General features: G+C 51.6%; 1 protein-coding gene across 3 annotated transcripts; it reads right to left on the minus strand.

Annotated features, from left to right (window-relative positions):
- Positions 1-1,900: 1,900 nt before the first annotated feature.
- Positions 1,901-19,173, minus strand: LOC117679655 (glycine receptor subunit alpha-4). 3 transcript variants are annotated; one of them, XM_034441796.3, is made up of 9 exons: positions 18,244-19,173; positions 15,995-16,125; positions 14,663-14,730; positions 14,073-14,296; positions 13,562-13,644; positions 12,871-13,011; positions 11,484-11,698; positions 7,768-7,917; positions 1,901-5,305 (listed from the first exon to the last, which is right to left on the minus strand). In XM_034441796.3, the coding sequence occupies exons 1-9, from the start codon at positions 18,306-18,308 to the stop codon at positions 5,027-5,029; spliced, it is 1,356 nt and encodes a 451-aa protein (XP_034297687.1). In that variant the 5' UTR covers positions 18,309-19,173; the 3' UTR covers positions 1,901-5,026. The 3 variants fall into 3 exon arrangements, with proteins under 3 accessions (XP_034297687.1, XP_034297688.1, XP_087733786.1); XM_034441797.3 differs by having other exon boundaries at positions 4,726-5,305; positions 11,556-11,698; positions 18,244-18,795; XM_087877660.1 differs by lacking the exon at positions 15,995-16,125 and having other exon boundaries at positions 4,726-5,305; positions 18,244-18,501.
- Between the last annotated feature and the right edge of the window lie 939 nt (positions 19,174-20,112).

Below are 20,112 nucleotides of genomic sequence, written 5' to 3' on the forward strand. Positions count from 1 at the left end.
AGGAGGAAGGATACTGCAAAATCCACATTCCCTCCCTACTCCTGGGGGAAGGATACTGCAAAATATCCATTCCCTCTCCACCCCTGGGGGAAGGATACTGCAAAATCTCCATTCCCTCCCCACTCTGGGGCCAGCCAGAGGTGGTATTTGCCGGTTCTCCGAACTACTCAAAATTTCCGCTACCATTTCTACAGAACCTGTCAGAACCTGCTGGATTTCACCCCTGCTTTGGACCCTGCTGGATTCCTCAACAGGTCATGATATGATCAACTGTGCTATCTTCTGGGCCCTCTGCCAGGTTGGGGCTAGAGGTATTTGTTCCACAACAGTGGCGGTGGTGACAGCTCTGGTTATTTACATAGCTTATATAGCTCTGGCTCTTCTTTGTAGAGATCTTTAGTTAACAGGAGAGGAAGGAACAGCTGAGGCATTGGCCACCCATTGTGGGGCACCCAGGACTCTCCCAGCCTGCTTAATATTGCTACGCAGTTGCTGGGAGAGGTGGTCCATAAGCTGAGGGATGGGTCTCCTGGGACAGGTGAACGTGGAGGCAGATAAAGCTGCTGGTGGGTGGAGCTGAAGGAGAGGCCCCAAAGATGGGAGAAGCCCAGTGGTAGGCAAAGGAGGGCGTGGCAAGAACCCAATCTACCAGCAGCTGATGGTCATCAATTCACTATTTATTTATTTATTTGTATCCTGTCTTTTTTATTTTTTTATAAATAATTCAAGGTGGTGAACATATCCAGCACACCTTCCTCCTCCTCTTTTCCCCACAACAAGCACCCTGGGAGTGGTAAGGACCCCCTTTGGTGTCTCCTCATAGTGCCAGGAGTTTTTTTCCTTGAATATCGTTGTGGCTGCAGTGGGAGTTGAGGATTGCTTGCCACGTAGGCCTGGGAGCTGAAAAAAGCTTCTAGGACGGGAGAGGGCAGGAAGGGCCCGGGGCTTGCTGCTCCCGGCTCATCTTGCCCGGACATTCTTGTGCAGACCAGGCCTTCTTTGGGGGAAGCAAGAGATGGGCAGAAGGGACATTTCAGGAGCAACCTGGCAGGGCAAGAAAAGAACCAGGGCAGCTCCTCTCTGATGCTGGAGTGGGGACTAAGACTTGCTTCAGAGAAGTGGGCTCAGCTGTGAAGGCCATCTCGCTCTGGTGCCAGCTGTCACCAGACATGCCAGCCCTTCCTGGTACTGCGGGCTGCTTGTCCGAGGGAAAGGCTCCAAGACAATTAACCATTCTCTAAAGCTGGCATCTGACCAGCAGGAGGAGGAGGCCTGGACCCTCCTGCCCTCCAGACCTGATCTCCAGGGTGTCAAGGAAGGGAGAATGCAGAGCCGTGTTGGTAGAAGGGGGTGTAGGAGGGGCTGTTTGCAGCAGCATCTTCAAAGGAGACCCTTTTCCTCCTGTCACGAGGAGTCCTGGGCAAGCAGTCCTGCCACTTGGCCTTCTGTCCAGCAGCGCCTCTTTCTGTGTTTGGCCCATGGCTGGCCAGCCACAAAATCAGAGCTGCCTTTCCCAGGAACCAGCAGGGCGGTTCAGCCTCCATTTTCCCAAGGTTTGGGGAGAGAGAATTCACTGTCACCTGGTCTCTGCTGCAGAAAGGAAATGTTGCCTTCAGGAGCCCAGAGCCACATCAGGCCCCTTCCTGGCGTATCTCACGCAGCCTGGAGCAACAGTCTCACCAGCCTGCATGGCAGAAATCGACCAAGGAAGCTTTGAAGATGCAAGGAGGTTGCACCTACAGAAGCCAGTTTCAGAAGCAGCAACCCCAAATGCCATCCTCCTGAGGCTGGGAGCAGTTTTCAGCCCATGAGGGGCTCACATTTGGCTCCTGGTCTAGGCACTCCTTGCCACTTTGTCAGTGGGAGTCTTTTCCCAATTGAAAAAAAAACCAACTTGAAATAAAATCCCCGCAGCACTTTATTTCTATAGGAAAAGCAGAGTGGTTTAGAAATGACCTGTTTTCAAAATCCCATTTGGTCCCTGCAGTCAGGGAAGCGTTTCTACTCAGCAAACCCTGCAGGCAGATAAGCTACAGCTTTTTCAGGGTAATAGATGGGAAGTTGCTCTCAGCTGCCGGATGTTCCACTCCTGGGAAAACCACGCTCACAAGTGGGAAGATACATGTCCAATCAGCAAACTGGGAAGTAGCAGGGAAGAAGAAAGTGGTGCAGCTCAAGGTAGAGGCACCGCAGTGAGGTGGGGAGATGGGGAAGGAAGGGGCCACCAGACAGAGTTCAGGCTGGCCCCCACCCCCAGCCCTATTGAACTTCAGGGCCCCAGGAGTGGACTAAGAGGCTGCTGGCCTGGGCTGCTCCTGTGGCATCTGTTTCAGCTCCAGTGCAACCAGTGCCCCCCCATCTTCTTTGGCCTTTCAAAGGGGCCTTCCTTCCTTCCTTCCTTCCTTCCTTCCTTCCTTCCCTCCCTCCCTCCCTCCCTCCCTCCCTCCTCACTGCCAGATGTTGTTCAACTCACACTTCAGGAGTTTCAACATGTCTTCTCCAGGTATAAGGTTGATTTCTTAGGTAAAGTGCAGTTTCCTCACCAGGAAGGCGAGGGCTGGAATGGTGAAGATTACCATGGCTCCTGACCTTAATCTCTATTTTAACAGCTTCTTTAAGATCCGCCAAGGAGCTTCATCCTACATGGTGGAGGCTGCCTCAGCCCCAGGATTGGATCTTAAAGTCCAAGCATTGGGGGAGGGGGCACTTCCACTCCTGCTCTTTCTTTGCAGCCCACCAAGCTGCTCCTGCTCTGTAGGGCCATTTGCAGCTGAACCACGGCATGCCAGGGAGCAGCCAGGCTGAGAAAGGGAGGAACCCGAAGGGCTTCTGGGCAAGAAGACAGAGGACTCTCTCTCACTATGAGTAAACCCATAGTGGCCTCAAGGGAGGAACTGGTAGGAAAAGGGCACTTTTAAAATAACCGCTCCACACAGCACGTAACTCTGCTTCCATTGGAACTTGAGCAGCTCCGAATCCAGTAAGCAGCGACTATGAACTGCTGAGAGTTGTGTTGTGAGCGGGTGGCCAAACAAACATTTTCCATCAATAAATTTCATGACGTGGTTCCCACCCCTTAGCATATAAGCCATACATCCCTCAGGCTTGTGGATTTCTCCCTTAACCCCGAGCAGCCCTAGATTTCCTGGCACTGGGATAGCCTGCCAACTGCATGTTCGCACCACAATTAGCCCAGCCACGCAGGGAGAAGCAGCTCCCAGTGCTTGTCCCAAACGCTTCTGGGAGGGTTCTAAGTCCAGGCCCCTTCCCTGAGCCATTTCAGAAAAGTGCTGAAAACTGAACTGTTTCAGAGGATATTCTAGCCAGTCTCTACTATTATTCCTGAGCTGTTTCATCTCTGAGTTGTATTCTGTTAATTACCTGCCTTAAATGTTTTCAATTGTTATCTGCCAAGTTTCACTGATGTAATAATACATAAGCATGCAAGGCTGCTGCCAAGGGACTCTCCCAGGGGCCTGAGAGGGCGAGAAAGCTGATGGCACAGCTCCGGAAGAGGGAAGCTAGACGGCCCCGCTGGGCAATGCTCTCCTGCAGTGGGTTTGGGAGGATCTATGGGTGAGGGATGGCTGTAGCTCTAAAAGGGGCTGGCAAAAGAGGGGCTGGGTTTGTGGACCTGCCCTGGTTAGAGTTAGAGGTGTGGGCTAGTCTGAGGGCTTGCAACTGATCGAGCAACCATGGTCAATGGATCAACGACTTTGCACTGTCAAATAGGGAAGGGGCCCTCGGGGCTCCATCCTTGGCCAGACCATTCGCGGTCTCTTCTTTAAGGGGCCCAGAGGACGGCCTGGAAGGGATGAGATCGAGGTAAGGGTGTTGAATAAAACCTTGGAGGGCCACGGGGCAATTCAACATGTCTGTGACAGATCTGAATGCTGGACCAATCCAAAATTGAAGATCTGCAAATGTGCTGCCTGAAATCCCGTTCCTGAAAATTGTCATGACTCTGGGTGTCGGGCTGAATTGGCATGTGAGGAGGACATACAGAGAGCAGGCTGAACAGGGGTGAAGCCCTTTGCTCAAAAGTTGACGTAATCTTCGGCTGCATTGAGAACAGCGGTGTCCAGACCACAGGAGGCAATTGTTCTATTGGACCAGTGGTGAAATCCAATTTTTTTTACTACCGGTTCTGTGGGCGTGGCTTGGTGGGCATGGCAGGGGAAGGATACTGCAAAATCTCCATTCCCTCCCCACTCCTGGGGGAAGAATATTGTAAAATCTCCATTCCCTCCCCACTCTGTGGCCAGCCAGAGGTGGTATTTGCCGGTTCTCCGAACTGCTCAAAATTTCCGCTACTGGTTCTCCAGAACCTGTAGAACCTGCTGGATTTCACCCCTGTATTGGACCCTATGCTGCTTTGCAAACTGGAAAAGGGCAGCGGGGGGCTTCAGAGGGTCACTCCCAGGGCAATTGGGGTTTGGAGCTGGAGCCCTGCCAGAAGCACTTAGAGCAGCCGACCATCTTTGGCTTGAGCAGACCACAAAAGCTGCTTGTGTCAGAGGGAGACGTCTTCTCCCTTGACACTGTGGAGATTTCGGCTCAGTCTCAGGAGGGATTTCCTCTTGGGAACTGCTGCAAAGCAGTGTGAAAATCTTGCAGGGATGTGCTCCCCTTGCAGGAGGTTTTCGAATAGGGGCTGAACACCTGTAAGGGAAAGCTTAGCAGATGCCTGCACTGGGCAGGGAGACGGACTGGGTGACTTACAGCTTCTCTTTTTACCTGTCACTTCTTTAATTCTTCCAAGGCTTCCTGGACCTTAGGGGAGCAGCAAAAATCTAGAAAAGAAAAACAGCCCCACGGCGGTCCTCCTGATGAAATACAGCCACCCCAAATTCCATCATGCTCAGCAGTGGCACATTTCCCATACTTTCCTTTTGCATGCCTGAGCATCATGCAGAATTTGCCAAATTTCTCCGCACGGCATTTGGGAAAGGAATGGATATTTGTGTGTTCTCCAGCCCGGAAGCTCACAAGGAAGCCACCAGCAAGGCAAGGTCCTGCTCAGACCTCAGGGGGCTGCTTGGTGAAGCACTTTGTAGACCACCCAGTAGAAAATGTTGAAGACCAGGAAAGTGAAGGGGAAGACAGCTCGGGAGATGGTGTCGATGCGCTTGGCCCGCTCCACGTAGCGCCTCCGGAGTATTTCTCCTTCTCGCAGGAGGGAGGCTGGCACGGGTGGGCTGTAGATGGGGCTTTCCATGGCTGCCCCACTTTTCATGTGCTGCAGACAATGCCCCAGTCCATAGCCCTGGAAGTAGAAGCGGCTCTCGCGCACCATCTCTTCTTCCTGGGGAGGGGGAGGGAAGAGTAAGGGGGGTTGTCGGCTGTTGGCCAGGCTAAGACGCCAATGTCATACGGTTCAGGACTACATTTGTTAGCATGGCTGAAGCCATGGAATCTTGCCAGATGAACTTGCTTTCCCTCCCCTCGTCTTGCCTCTTGTGACTGGGGAAGGCAAGTGGGACATTTTCTCGAGTTATTTTCCTGGCCTGGGCTCCAGTCCAGTGATGAAATCCAAATTTTTTTACTACCAGTTCTGTGGGCATGGCTTGGTGGGCATGGCAGGGGAAGGATACTGCAAAATCCCCATTCCCTCCCCACTCTTGGGGGAAGGATACTACAAAATCCCCATTCTTGGAGCCTTGATAGTACAGTGGACTAAAGCACCGTTATTAACATCTGCTGCTTGCAATTACTGCATGTTCAAATCTCATCAGGCTCAAGGTTGACTCAGCCTTCCATCCTTTCAAAGGTAGGTAAAATGAGGACCCAGATTGTGGGGGCAATAAGCTGACTTTTGTATATTTATATGCAAGTATGAAGGCTATTGCTTAACGCATTGTAAGCCGCCCTGAGTCTCCAGAGAAGGGCGGCATATAAATTAAAGCAAAAAAAAAAAAAATTCCCACCCCACTCCTGGGGGAAGGATACTGCAAAATCCCCATTCCCTCCCCATTCCTGGGGGAAGGATACTGCAAAATCCCCATTCCCACTTCACTCTGGGGCCAGCCAGAGGTGATATTTGCTGGTTCTCCAAACTGCTCAAAATTTCCGCTACCGGTTCTCCAGAACCTGTCAGAACCTGCTGTATTTCACTCCTGCTCCAGTCCCCCTGATCTCACATTTGCCCTGGTGGCGACTTTTTTTCCTCTCCTTCATGGCCGTTCCCTTACCCCTTTAGCTTTGTCTCTGCACTGCAGGGACACATTCCTGGCTGCATGTTGCCAGGTCCATGTTCCAGGCCAAATTATTTCCTCTGCAAGTAGCTCACAATTCCTAGCATCATCAGATGTCCTCACAGGCAGCATTTTTCTCGCATGCTCCCCCCTTTTTTCCTGGATGCACAAACCACAAACCACCACCTTCTGTTGTATCCTTGCTGCCTGGCGGGGAAGTGTTGGGAGGGGGCGGCATCAGGGGTGTAATGCTCCCGGTTCGGACCGGATCACCCAATCCAGTAGCGATGGTGGAAGGTGGTTTGGAGAACCAGTAGCAAAAATTGTTGCCCCCCTGCCCAGATGAGCCACGCGATCATCAGAGGCTGTTTTTTTAACTTTTAAAAGCATTTTTTCTACAACCTCTTCGGCCAAAGAGGTTGTAGAAAAAATGTTTTTAATAGAAAAAAAACCCCTGATGATCATGCAACTCAGCTAGGATCATCAGAGGCTTTTAAAAGCATTTTTTTACAACCTCTTCAGGTGAAGAGGTTGTAGAAAAAATGGTTTTAAAAGTTAAAAAAAAAAATTTGCCCATGCCCACTCAGTCATATTAACCCCCACCAAGCCACGCCCACAGAACCAGTAGTAACAAATTTTACATTTCACCACTGGGCAGCATCCCCCAGCAGGGAGGGGGATTGGCCCAGGCTGCCTGCACATCTCCCCTCCAGAGTGGAACTGAGAAGGGCAGCATCATACGGGGGAATGTGAGATGCCACTGGGTTTATCTGGTTTCCAGGTTGCACCTGAGTCCCAAGTGCTGAAGCCAGAGCAGCAAAGCCTCCGCTGCTGGTACCTTTCCGATGCCAGCTTTCGAGGCTGTGGTCTTGAGCACTTCCGTGTCCCCCCACCAGCCTCTGAATGCCAGCCCCCACCTTCTCTTCCGTGGATTGAGGCTCTGCCCGGGGATGCTCAGCTCAGCACTCTCTATTGCCACCTTCTTTCGAGGATGTAAAACGGGGCCTGAGGGAAGAGGCTGGCCAAGGGCTCTGCTTGAAACTGGGGCCTGCAGCTGTTTGATCAAGCACCAGAGGGCAGCTCCCTCCTGGCGAAGGCTGCAAAGGCACAACTGCTGCCAAGGGGAAGAAGCGCAGATGAACTGGCACGGACCCCTTTGCCTTCCCAGATGGCGTCAGTGGAGGGCCTGCCCTGAAGTGATGCCGCTTGTATATACTAAGCAGGTATATACAAAAGTATGAAGGCTATTGCTTAACGCATTGTAAGCCGCCGTGAGTCTCCAGAAAAGGGTGGCATATAAATTGAACCAATAAATAAATAAATAAATAAAACAAGGGAAGAACAAAACCAAAGCCAGCACAAAAGAGGGCATCCTTTAGGAGCCACTTGTTTTAAAAAGATGCTGTCCAAAGCAGCAGCTGTTTCTGACTGGCTAACCAGAAGTCACCCAAGGGAGGAGGGCTTGGCTTGGTAGGTGCTTCTCCCCTCCCCTTTCAACCAATCTCAGGGGCATATGGGGAGCACGGGGCCTATTGTCTCCCCCCAGAAGCCCCCCTGCCCAACTCTTGCTCACCATCCTCTGCCGCCGTTGGCTCCGCCGCAGACGCAGGAGCTCCTTATGCTGGCGCGAGACAAAGTTGACTGCTGCATATTCCAGCAGGGCGGCGAAGACGAAGAGCAGGCAGACAGCCATCCAGATATCAATGGCTTTGACGTAGGAGACCTGCCGAGGAGAGGGGCATGGGCAAGTGACTCCCCAGGCCTTCTTGGCTGTTGCCTAAGCAACCCCCTTCCCAACTTCAGCACTGCTTCCAATAGTTCCGACTATCTATTTTTGGGGGGGCAGCCTTGCTTCTGTTTCAGCCCCCCAAGAAAGCACCAAAGACTTTCTAAAGCACTTCTCATTTGGCACAGCAAGGTATGATCCCTCCCTAATGCCGGGCAGGCACCAAGATGCCAGGAGTGTGGTGGGTCTCCTGTGGTGAATGTTTTTTAGGGCTTTGTCTTGTCTTGCAAAGACCAGGCACACACCCCCACCACCCCGTCTCCAAGTTCAGCACCCCAGAGTTGGGGACAGTGCCATTTCTTCACCATTGTGGTTCCTCAATGGAATTGCATCTATGTGGAGGGAAGCATGCAGTGGGGTACCCCAAGGTTTTGTCTTAGGCCCAGCACTCTTCAACGTCTTCACAAACTCTTTAGGGGGAGCTCATCAAATTTGCAGACGACACCAAGCTGGCAGGAATAGCCAACACTCCAGAAGATAGGCTTAAGGTACAGAAGGATCTTGACCAGGGGTGAAATCCTCCTGGTTCGGACTGGATCTGGCGATCCAGTAGTGATCGTGCCGGGTGGTTTGGCGATCCGGTAACGATGGCGGAGCAAAGCTCCGCCCACTCGCCTGGGTGTTGTTACTTCCTGGTTTTAACCAGGAAGTAAATGTGTTCTTTACCTTCTGTGCATGTGCAGACGGTTTTGCGCATGCACAGAGAGTCTGTGCGTGCATGTGATGTGCCTGCACGCAAGTGAAGTGAGTGCATGTGCACAGCATGTGCACTTCCGAACTGGTAAGGAAGGTAAGTAGATTTCTCCCCTGATCTTGACAGACTTGAACATTTGGTGCTAACCAACAAAATAAAATTCAGTGGTGAAAAAAGTAAGGTTCTACGTTTAGGCAAGAAAATCCAAATACACAGGTATAGTATAGGTGGCACCTGACTCAATAGTAGTAACTGTGAGAGGGATCTTGGAATCCTAGTGGATGATCACTTGAATATGAGCCAGCAGCTGCCAAAAAAGCCAACACAGTTCTAGGCTGCATTAGCAGAGGGATAGACTCAAGATCACATGAAGTATTAATACCACTTTTTAATGCCTTGGTAAGACTATACTTGGAATACTGCATCCAGTTTTGGCTGCCATGATATAAAAAAGATGTTGAGACTCTGGAAAGAGTGCAGAGAAGAGCAACAAAGATGGTTAGGGGACTCGAGAATAAAACATATAAAGAACAATTGCTGGAACTGGGCATGTCTAGTCTTATGAAAAGAAGGACTAGGGGTGACATGATAACAGTGTTCCAATTTCTCAGGCATTGCCCACAAAGAAGAGGGAGTTGAGCTATTCTCCAAAGCACCTGAAGGCAGGACAAGAAGCAATGAATGGAAACTAATCAAGGAGAGGTACAATCTAGAACTAAGACATTTCCTAACAGAACAATTAATCAGTGGAACAACTTGCCTCCAGAAGGTGTGAATGCTCCAACACAGGAAGTTTTTAAGAAGAGATGTCCAAACCATTTGTCTGAAATGGTTTAGCATTTCCTGCCTGAGCAAGGGGTTGGACTAGAAGACCTTCAAGGTCCTTCCAACTCTGTTATTCTGTTCTGTTTTAAATTTGTACTGACCCAGCTGGCAGTAATAGGCAACACCCCAAAAGATAGGCACAAGGTCCAGTGGTGAGAAAAGTGAAGTCTTACATTTAGGCAAGAAAAGTCAAAATAGAATAGGTGATACCTAACGCCACAGCAGTAACTGTGGGAGGGACCTTGGAGTGAGTCCTAGTGGACAACCCCTTAAATGTGAGCCAGAGTGTGCTGCAGCTGCAAAAAAATCCAATGCGGTCCTAGGTCGGCATTAACACAGGGATGGTATCAAGATCACATAAAGTACTAGTCCTGCTTTATACTGCACTGCACTTGGAATGCTGGTCAGATATTCTGGACAGAATGCAGAGAACAGCGTCAAAGATGATTAAGGGACTGGAGGCTAAAATAGGAAGAACAATGGCAGGAACTGGGTAGGTCTAGTGTAACAAGGAGAAGGACTGGGGCGACATGACAGCATCTTCCAATATCTGTCACATAGAAGAAGGGTTCAACTTATTTTCCAAAGCATCTGAGGGCAGGACAAGAAGTAACAGATGGAAACTTATCAACGAGAGAGCCAACCAGAACTAAGGAGGAATTTCCTGACAGGGAGAATGGAAATTGGGGGTGTTCCATCACTGGAGGGTTTTAAGAAAGATTGATGATGCTACCTAGTTTGGGTAATGAAATGTCTGCAAGAAAACAACCCCGCTCAGAGAGCACCAAGGACCGCTCAGCTTTGATAGCCATTAGTCTAGAATGGTCTCGGATCTCCAGCTTGAGCAGGGAGTCGGATCAGAAGCCCCTTCCAACTCTGTTATTTGGTTATTCTGTCCCCAAATGAAGCCAATGATGGCTGCAGGGACTTCAGCTGCTTCTGGATAAAAAGAAGGGCCAGGCCAAGGCGAAGCCTTCCTGGCATTTGTTGTTTGCCTCCTAGGAGCGCACACTCACATTCAGAGGCCGAGTCCCCTCCCCCCTCGCACCAGCTGGCATCTGATTTTCCTCAATAAGACCCCCTGGCCACCTGCCAAAGGTGTAGTTTAACAGTGGCTTTTTCCTATGGAAATATAAATAGTCTGAACAGATGGGAGGCAGATGCTAGAAGAGATGGGGAGGGAGCTCCCCCAGCAAGAGAGAAGGAAGAAACGGGACTTCTCTTTGCAAGCTCAGCTTCACGAATGCTCAGATCCAGATGGGGCTGGAAATCTCGGAAGGACGTTTTTCTCCTCCTTTTGGTGAGCCAAAGACAGAAATAGTCATGGGAAAGATTCCCTGTTAGGCCTGCAATGCTGGCCATCTAAACCTTACCTACATCCATTTTACCTAGTTCGAAACACCCCCTTGGTGCTGCTGGGCTTAAGAGGCATACTGAGGCACTGTGTTGTTCCTGCCTCATTTGCTGTATAAGAGGCAGTGCAGCGCATGTAGCACAAAGAAGAGGGTTGATTTCAAGTGGTCATTCCTGGGCTTTGTAACAGATTTTTGAAGATGCACAGAGGGTTCATCAGAGACCCCTGGCCCTCCGTGGTAGCCATTGGGTATGTGGCATGTGCCTACCTATCCTGGCTCCCACGTAGGCCAACGTAGTGGGATAGGGAAGGTTGTCTCTGCTTTTACAAAAGGAAGTTTACCAAAGAATCACATGTGTGAGGAAAATAATGCTCCTTCCTTTAGCTCAGGGATGGTGCATGGAGATATTTAGGATCTTCTCTTGGTGTAATTTCATGCTGTGGTTTGAGGGAACAGCTGGAAGCAGCATAAAGGGGCCAACTGAGCATAGGAGGGCTCCGATATGGCCTCTCTGTCCCACCTCTAGGTGGGAATGCTGGGAAGCCCTTGGAAAGCAAACATACTTCCTGCCCACCCAGAGACTCATGTGCTGGGAAGGTGCTCCAGGATCCCCTGCCCTGGGCCCTGACCTTAGGCAAGGATGCCCGAGACCCTGCACTCTGGGTGGTCATTGTCAGCACAGTGGTAATGCCGAGCCCCACCCGGGCTGGTGCAGCATCCATGTTGATCCAAAAGGAGACCCAAGAAAGGATGACAATCAGCAGGCTTGGGATGTACATCTGGATCAGATAGTAGCCCATCTGCCTCTCCAGGTGGAACTTCACTTCGATGCAGGTGAACTGCCCTGGAGAGAAGGAAGAGAAAGGGGTGAGCCACAGCAGAGCCTGTCACCTGTGGACCCCTTTTCCAGAGGGGCACCTTGAAAAGCAAAGGAGAGGCTCCAATGTGGGAGGTGATGCTTGGCAATGGAGGAGTGCGAGAGGTGGGATGGCTGATGCATCAAAGAAATGTACCCTGTGGCAGAGCTGCTGGGGAAGTTATTGTGACTTTTGAGGGGGAGAAGCAGGGGTGAAATCCAGCAGGTTCTGACAGGTTCTGGAGAACCAGTAGTAGAAATTTTGAGTAATTCGGAGAATCGGCAAATACCACCTCTGGCTGGTCCCCAGAGTGGGGTGGGAATGGAGATTTTGCAGTATCCTTCCCCTGGAGTGGGGTGGGAATGGAGATTTTGCAGTATCCTTCCTCTGCCATGCCCATCAAGCCACACCAACCAAGCCACACCACACCACACCACACCCACCAAGCCACGCCCACAGAACTGGTAATAAAAAAATTGGATTTCACCACTGGGGAGAAGATAGAGGATGTGGTCTAGGATCAGAGGGGGGCAGGGGAAGAGGATACTAATTTTATCCAAGCCATGACAGCAGGTGGAGATAGTCAGAAGCGAAAGGTGGGAGTAGCAGAGTTGCTGGGTAAGACCTGTTTAGTTCTCTGGGTTCCTCCCTGAGGCCACAGAATTGGGTCTGGGGGGCTCCCGTTGCTATTACAGGATGCCAGGTAAGCTTGCAACAGGCCACCTGTATCCACAGTCTGATTGGGGATAAACTCCCCTGACCCCAATAGGATGTGGTGGCAATTGTCCTCCATGAAGCCTAATGGCTTTCCCAGGCTGTGCTCGGCAGAGAATGGAGTGAGACCCTCTGACCCCACATGGTCTGACTTCATTAAAAGCTGGTTCTCTCCCCAAGCCTTGGACTTCATATGGGGTGTTTGGTTTGGCAGAAGCTGTTTTCTACTTTTTTGTGTGTGTTTCCTTTTTGCCCTCTTCACATCAGATTGTTTTATACTGTATGCTTGCCTAGAGTTGTGATAGAGTCAGACAGTGGATGGATGGATGGATGGATGGATGGATGGATGGATGAAGGGCAGTAGTGTTCGAGGCAGTCTGCAAACGGGGCCTTTTTAGCTCTGGGAGAAGAGCTGAGCCTCCTCCCACCAGACAGATTTGGTCACCTGTGTTGTAGGATTTGGTGCAATAGCCCAGATCTTTCTCATCCCGCAGAATAAACTGAGGGAGCGTCAAGCCTTCAGCCACCTGCACAGCCTCCTGCTCCTTCTCCCACTCAAAGATCAGGTCATTCATAGTGTAACCAACTGCAAGGCAAGCAGAGACAGGCAGCACAAGGAACCCGGAGAAGAGGTAGAGCGGAGCCACCCACCACTCCGCATAGAGCCAGCCCTTCTCTTCCCCCCCTCTCCACCTTTCATTGCTCCTCTAATGTAGAGGGATGATGTCCACCTGGGGTTCCATTGCTCAGGTTGTCTGACGTGCCCAGGCAACACGGCTTCCAGCTCCATCTTTCTATTGGGCCTTCCAGATCCCTCCTTACTGAACTTTTTGGCTACCCCCATCTAGCTATAGCTTCAACCCAGGTTCTGAGTTTGTGCAATGCACTGAATTATATGCCGACTGCCCCACAGAATGGTTAAGCCATAACGATGATCCAAGATTACTGTTAATGAAGCTCAGCATATTGTGCAAACCCAACCGCTATATCTAATCATACTGTGTAAACCACCATACTACTCCTTGTACCTAGGACTAATTCCCATTGCCCATCAAGTGAGTATAACTCGGGAACAGTGGCTCTGATGTATAGCACCAAGGACTCTGTTGATGCTACAGTTACATAAAACTACCTACAGCTCTCCAGCTGCATGGTGCATGTCTGAATGTCCATAGGGAAGTTCTTGAGATCCATTGGGCAGGAGAGGATAAGAGTCAGCCTATGGGGAAGAGAAAGAATAGGACAGTCAAACAGGACCATGCTGAGCAGGGGTGAAATCCAGCAGATTCTGACAGGAGAACCAGTAGAGGAATTTTTGAGTAGTTTGGAGAACCAGCAAATGCCACCTCTGGCTGGCCCCAGGAGTGGGGAGGGAATGGGTATTTTGCAATATCCTTCCCCCAGGAGTAGGGAAGGAATGGAGATCTTGCAATATCCTTCCCCCAGGAGTGGGGAGGGAATGGGGATTTTGCAATATCCTTCCCCCAGGAGTGGGGAGGGAATAGAGATTTTGCAGTATCCTTCCCCTGCCACACCCACCAAGCCACGCCCACAGAACCGGTAGGGTAAAATTTTATATTTCACCCCTGATGCTGAGCCATATTTTGTGAGTAGTTAGGCTGAACAAGATGTTGTTGAAACGGATACCTAATGCTATACAGCACACCCCCATTTCTGAAAATGCGCAGAAGCTTGTTGTCTGTAGTGACCTCATGGAAGTTGGCTCCCTTCTCATTGGCAAAGAACAGATCTGGCTTCCAGATGGAGTCCAGCATGGAGGGGTCCAAATCGAGAGAGTCATCGGGGTATTCCCAATAAGTCAAGCGGGGGTCATTCCAGTGTTGCCGCAGAAAGACATTGACCCGATAATCCTGAAAGAGCCAACAGAAGCTGTCATGGGTGGAGCCAAGGTGAGAGGAGGCCGGCCTGTTGGCAGCTAGGACAAGAACTGCAGCAAAGGAGAGGTGCCTGGTGGAGGGGGCAGAGAGGGGCTTGGAAGTGGCAGTTGCAAGGGCCCAGCACAGGGCTGCTCTTCAGCTCTTCTGTCCCTCTTGCTCCTCCAGCACCCCTGGTCACCAACTGCTATCCTGAAACAGTCCTCCGAGGCCAGAGTAGTCAGGGAGAGCTGGCACCTGTCGACCGGGCCCCTCCCAAACCTGCAGCTTCTAGAGACCAAAGGTGCTGCAGTGTTCGGCTGGGTTCAGAGAGAAGGGTGAGAAGGGTGGGCTAAGCCTTACCATAGTCGTTTCTGTGACTGAACCAAAGCTGTTGATGAAGATGTTGCATGTCACATTGACGGGTGGGCCTGTGAGGAAATTAAAAGAGGACTCATGGCTGGCATGTTATAAAGCTACTGAAGTCTGATGATGGGTCCCACTCAGATAAGAATGTAAGAACCATTTGGCTGGATCAGATCAAGGACCGTCACAGTCCAGGGAAGAAGCAAATGGCTTTTCCAAGCAGAAGACATTCGCCACCCTTGCAGTTGTAATCTCAGCTCCCCAACCCAGACTGGACATGAGGTCTTCAAAAGCAAGAGCTTCCAGTAGAGCAGTCCTGTCCTCCATGAATTCACCCAATCTCTTTCAACAGCCATCTGTTAATTTATCCCCCGTATGAAGTCAATGGCCATCACCCCATTTTGTGGAAATAAATTTCACAGCTCCGTGATGTATTGAAGGAACAAATGCTCTCTTTTGATCTGCCATACATCTGCTCCCATTCAGCTTATAAGGGTGTGTGTGTGTGTTTCCCAGTTCTAATTTTCAGTGATTGAGAAAACCAACTTCTCTCTGTCCAATTTCACAATGTCATCCATGTTTCCTACACCCTGATTACATTTCCCCTGTGTTGCCTTTTTTAATGTGATTTTCTTGAAGTGGAGAACCCATAAAACAGTTTGATGGAAAATCAGGCTGGTGGTCTTCTGAATGCAGAGACTCCTGCCCCTCATAAGTCTGTCACATAAACACCTTCATATCTATGTCTCCTCAAGATCTCAGGCAAAGGTGTGCGGCAGCTCCCTGGGACCTTCCTCTCGGGTGAGTCAACAAGAACAAAGCACAGAGCCTTCTACTTGCCAAGCAGTTGACCCACAACCACACTATGAAGCACAACTACCTTCTCAGCCACCCCCAGCATCCTCTCCAGTTGATCCCAGGGAGGAGGAGGGTTGCAGTGGTGGGACCGCTCTTCCATTCCAGGGTCATCATGTTTTTGGAGCATCTTTGTTAAGAGGTGAAGGAAAACAGGAAGGTGGCACAAAGGCTGAGCGGCTCTTGGAAAGGGTGCTTCCCTCCAGGAGGAGCCTGGGGAGCTTCCCTGGAAGGTGCTTTCTGCAGCAACCCAGCCTCTCTCTCCCTTTTCAGAGGGAAGCAGGACAGCCAGGAAGCTTCACCCTCAACTGAGGCGCCTCTGGCCCTGCCAGCTCTTGGGAAGCTGCTTCTAGGTGCTGCAAGCCCTTCACAGGCTGAAGAGGGGGTGGGAAAGATCTCTCTGTCTCAGGGCAGGGTCTCATTTCACTGCTGCCCAGAGGGATCCAGGTTGTCTTGCAGCAGCTCATACGTTACCTTTGAAGTTGGGCCTAATCCGAGCATCGTAGCCCGACCTCCGGCCCATCAGCTTGTCTAGGAAATCGGAGGGAGACATTGGCTGGGGGAGGCTCTGCATGGCCGATTTGACTTCTTTCCCGGCCACAAATCTGGGGGTGGTGGGGAAGAGAATAGAGCAGGTGTCAGTCTGACAGTTGTTCCACATGCACACACCTTCTTCATGGGACACACACCAAGCAGAAAGCCACCTGTGACCTGGTTAATGTATTTTAGAGTGTCATGCAAATCTAGAACTTTAAGTCCCAGTTGGGGTGGCCTTCTCCTTCTGCAGCACAAGGAGGGATGTTGGTTTTCAGTAGAGATCACCTGCTAGGAAACAACCCCAGATGGGGAGCAGGTACAGATACAACATTTCTTCCCTGTCCCATTCCCCCAGAGCTGAGGATTTGGGGCAGGAATGAAATTCAGCAGGTTCTGACAGGTTCTGGAGAACCGGTAGCGGAAATTTTGAGCAGTTCAGAGAACCAGCAAATAACACCTCTGGCTGGCCCCAGAGTGGGGTGGGAATGGAGATTTTGCAGTATCCTTCTCCCAGGAATGGAGAGGAAATGGGGATTTTGCAGTATCCTTCCCCTGGAGTGGGGTGGGAATGGAGATTTTGCAATATCCTTCCCCTGCCATGCCCACCAAGCCATGCCCACAGAACCAGTAGTAAAAAAATGTGGATTTCATCATTGATTTGGGGTCATAAATACTGACCCCAAGACGGCACTACATTTGATTGTGGAATCATTTGGCCTGAGCGGAGCAAATAAATGATGGCGTGCCAAAAAGCAGGTGAGGAGGATCCTGGACCACGGGGTGATGCCTTGTGGGCTGCTCACCACAGGGCACAGCATCTGTGTGGCATGGAAACACTCGTTTCGGCCTTCATGGAGAAACAACGACAAGATTCCCTCTCAAGAAACTTGCCCAGAATTCAGAGGGCAGAGCTTGGCTAGTCAAAACACTTCAACCAAACTGCCACTCAACAGACTGCAGAAACCAATCAAGACTGCCAATGAAATTGTGTCAGCTTTCTTCTGTTGCCCCAAGAGCTGCAGTCCTGACACTCTTTTGCCATTCCACAAGGCCCTTGAAAAGCTTACATGGCATCGATGGAGCTCTTCACAGCCCAAGGAGCCCCCTTTTCCCTATGGAGTTGCAGGGATGTCATGTCTTCCTTCACCCCATTACCCAGGCAAAGGAGCACCTCAAAGCTCCCCCAGGTCCATTTTACATACAGATCTATCCTCAGCCTCTGAGACGAAGAAAGTGCACATGCCATTTTTCTCTCCCCCCCAACCCAACCCTCCCCCACCCACCTGCAGCCATCCATAAATTCTTATTTGGTTTTTTCCTAGCAGTTTTAGGAGGCCTAAGACATTTCTTGTAAGACTAACTTGCTCCTGGACAATTTACTTTAACCTCTGAAAAGAAAATGTTGCCTATTAAAATACAAAGACCAGGGAAACAGTCGAAAAGTTTTCCAAAAACAAGAGCAGCCCTGGAAAGAGGAGCAAAGACTATCTGGAAATTCTGAGGGGAACCCCAAATATAAAAGTCACAGATCTTCCCAGAACCCAGCAAACCCAGCTGGGTCAGAGTCCAGGTGGCCCTAAGGAGCTCTCGCCCACAGAAGCTGAAAGCTGAAAGTGGGCACCCCTGGAGCTTGTGTGGGCTAGAAAAGGATGGCGGCTCCTCACTCTTTGGGGGCCAAACCTTGGCGCCCATTCATCAATTCAACCTGGAAAAAAGGCTCACGTGAACCGCGCACAGCCTGTTTCATCAAATGGCACTTTCTGAAGAAAAGCAAGAAACCAATTTAAGAGCAAAGGCCACCAACGTTCACGGCCAGGCGCGAAGCCGGGAGGGGAGGGCGAAGGTGCCCCGGGAAAAACAGCCGAGGAGAGGAAAGCCGCTTCCTAGGTCGGGCAGTCCCCCCCTCTTTCGGAACGGCTCCTTCGCCTCGGGAAACTCTTCTGCGCCGTTGCGGGGCAGCTCCAGAGTGAATCGGACCCCGCCGCGCGCGGGCTTTCCCTGCGAGTACATCGGAACTTCCCGGTTGCTCGGGGAAAGAAAGGCGAAGGCTTGGGCGAGGAGGAGACTTAACCGGTCCCAGCCTCAGGAAGGAAAGCCCGCGACGCACGTGCAGCATCCCAGTCTGACCTCCAAGAAACCCGCCCCCCGGCCGAGACAGGAAACCCCCACCCCCCATCTCCACTCACCCGAGGAGAGCGCCCTGCAGGAACAGGAGTGGTAATCTCACCCCGTGGGCCCGGGGCATCCTCATGAAGCCAAAGGGTCTGAGGTCGAAGCGGGTGGACGGCGAGATTCACGGGGCTGCGAATCCGGGGGCTCGCGGGGCTCTCCAGTCCGGGGAGACGTGCGGGCATGTCCTGCTGCTATTCTGCCGCGCAGGGTTAGGCGGCGGCGGCGGCGGCAGCAACAGTGCCGAACCGAGGCGTCCGGACTTCGGCCAAATCGGCCTTGCCAGAGCCCGAGACGCTTGGCTCACTTCTCCCCGCCTCCAGCGGGGAGGGCGCTGCCCACCCACGCGAAGGACAGCCCCGACGGTCGACGCTTGTCTGCAGGTCTTGCAGCCTCCTTCCGGGAGCCGACTCCTGGCTTCTTTGCGGGGCTCAGCCTCGACGGCGCCGACGGCAAGCCAAGGAGCAGGGGCAATTCCAGAGCGCCCCTTCTTGCCCGGCCCGAAGGGGATCGAGGGCAAAGCTTCCCGAAGCCCCCCGCAGTTTGGGCGCCCGCCTCCTTTCCGCCCGGAAGACAAGGAAGGCGCATTTGCGGGATACCAGCGAGGCTGTGGCGAAGCTCTTGGTTCATCTCCCAGGACGAGTGCGGGATCCCCGGGCTCTCGCCTGACGAAGGAGCCCAAGCGTCCTCCGCGGAGCGAATGGAAGACTTTCTTGACTAGACCGGGCTGGAAGGCTTTTCCTCCCTTTCCACGGGCTTTCCACACGTTTCTTTTGACCCCATGGTGGACGGACCGTCTGAGCAGTGGCCGGGTTCCCTTTTCACTGCCAAAACCGAGTCCGCTACTTCCTTCACTAGATCGCTTTCTGATGTAGTGCTGTGTTCACCCATTACGCATTGGCTCCTTCAGATTATATACTGCTCAGCTTGAAGTCTGTAATTGAAACAAAGAGAAATACTAACATACAAAGCTAGAAGACTCTGCCTTGTCACTCCTGGGGAGTAAAATTTTCAGAGGTTTCCGCTTCCAGACGCTTTCAAAATATAATAGCACGGCATATTCCAGATATCTGAAGGGAGCTGATTTTCAGCCTGTTTCGTTTTGGGATGGTTTAGCCCAGGGGTCTGCAACCTTAAACACTCAGAGCCATTTGGACCCATTTCCCACAGAAAAGAAAACACCGGGAGCCACAAAACCTGGGTGGGCATGGCCAACTCAACGTCACTCACATCCACCAGTCACCTGACACCCCCCCTAGCCACACCTACCCAGCCGGTCATTAGGGCAGAGAATCGATACACCGGGAACCACAAAACCCTTTTGATCTCTCTCCCCCCTCCCCCCCCACGTATCTCTCTCTGTCTCTTTCTGTCTCCCCTCTTTCTGTATCTTTGTCTCTGCCCCAGCCGCTTCTCCCTCCCCTGTCGTTGCCCTTACCTTCTCAGGAGTGACTGGAAGGGGAGGGGAGGGTGAGGGGCGGGGCAGCCAGTGGTGGGATAACCCGACAGGGAGCCACAGCAGAGGTCCCAAAGAGCCACATGTGGCTCCGGAGCCACAGATTGCTGACCCCCGGTTTAGCCTTTTGCATGGGTGGGCCAGTGCTTTGGCAGATTAAAATTATTGTGCCGAAACATTGGCTAATTCTGCATGCTATAAGGGTATTGTGACGCAGCAAATGTGTGAAGGTGCAACGGCCTTTCTAAACTGTGGCGGGAGAAGCGAGTCAGACCCACCTTCAGAGAAGATCCCCCTAGGAAGAGAAGTGCAAGGCAACTTTCTGAGATAGTCTTGAGGTTAACAGCCCCATCCCTGCTTAAGATCTGCAGAAACGCCTTTAGCAAAAACAAAGGAAGGACAGACTTCCCCATCCTGCTCAGTGGGCAGG

This window comes from Pantherophis guttatus, chromosome 12, assembly GCF_059756535.1.
Source record: "Pantherophis guttatus breed Tessera chromosome 12, ASM5975653v1, whole genome shotgun sequence".
In the NCBI taxonomy this organism is placed as follows: domain Eukaryota; kingdom Metazoa; phylum Chordata; class Lepidosauria; order Squamata; family Colubridae; genus Pantherophis; species Pantherophis guttatus.

Excerpts from the sequence above, each read along its gene's own strand:
- LOC117679655 (XM_034441796.3), bottom strand. The coding sequence starts at position 18,308 with ATGAGGATGCCCCGGGCCCACGGGGTGAGATTACCACTCCTGTTCCTG. Across the intron at positions 13,645-14,072 it reads GGTGTGCTGTATAGCATTAG|GCTGACTCTTATCCTCTCCT; the intron begins GTATCCGTTTCA and ends TCTTCCCCATAG. Across the intron at positions 11,699-12,870 it reads CACCAAATCCTACAACACAG|GGCAGTTCACCTGCATCGAA; the intron begins GTGACCAAATCT and ends CCTTCTCTCCAG.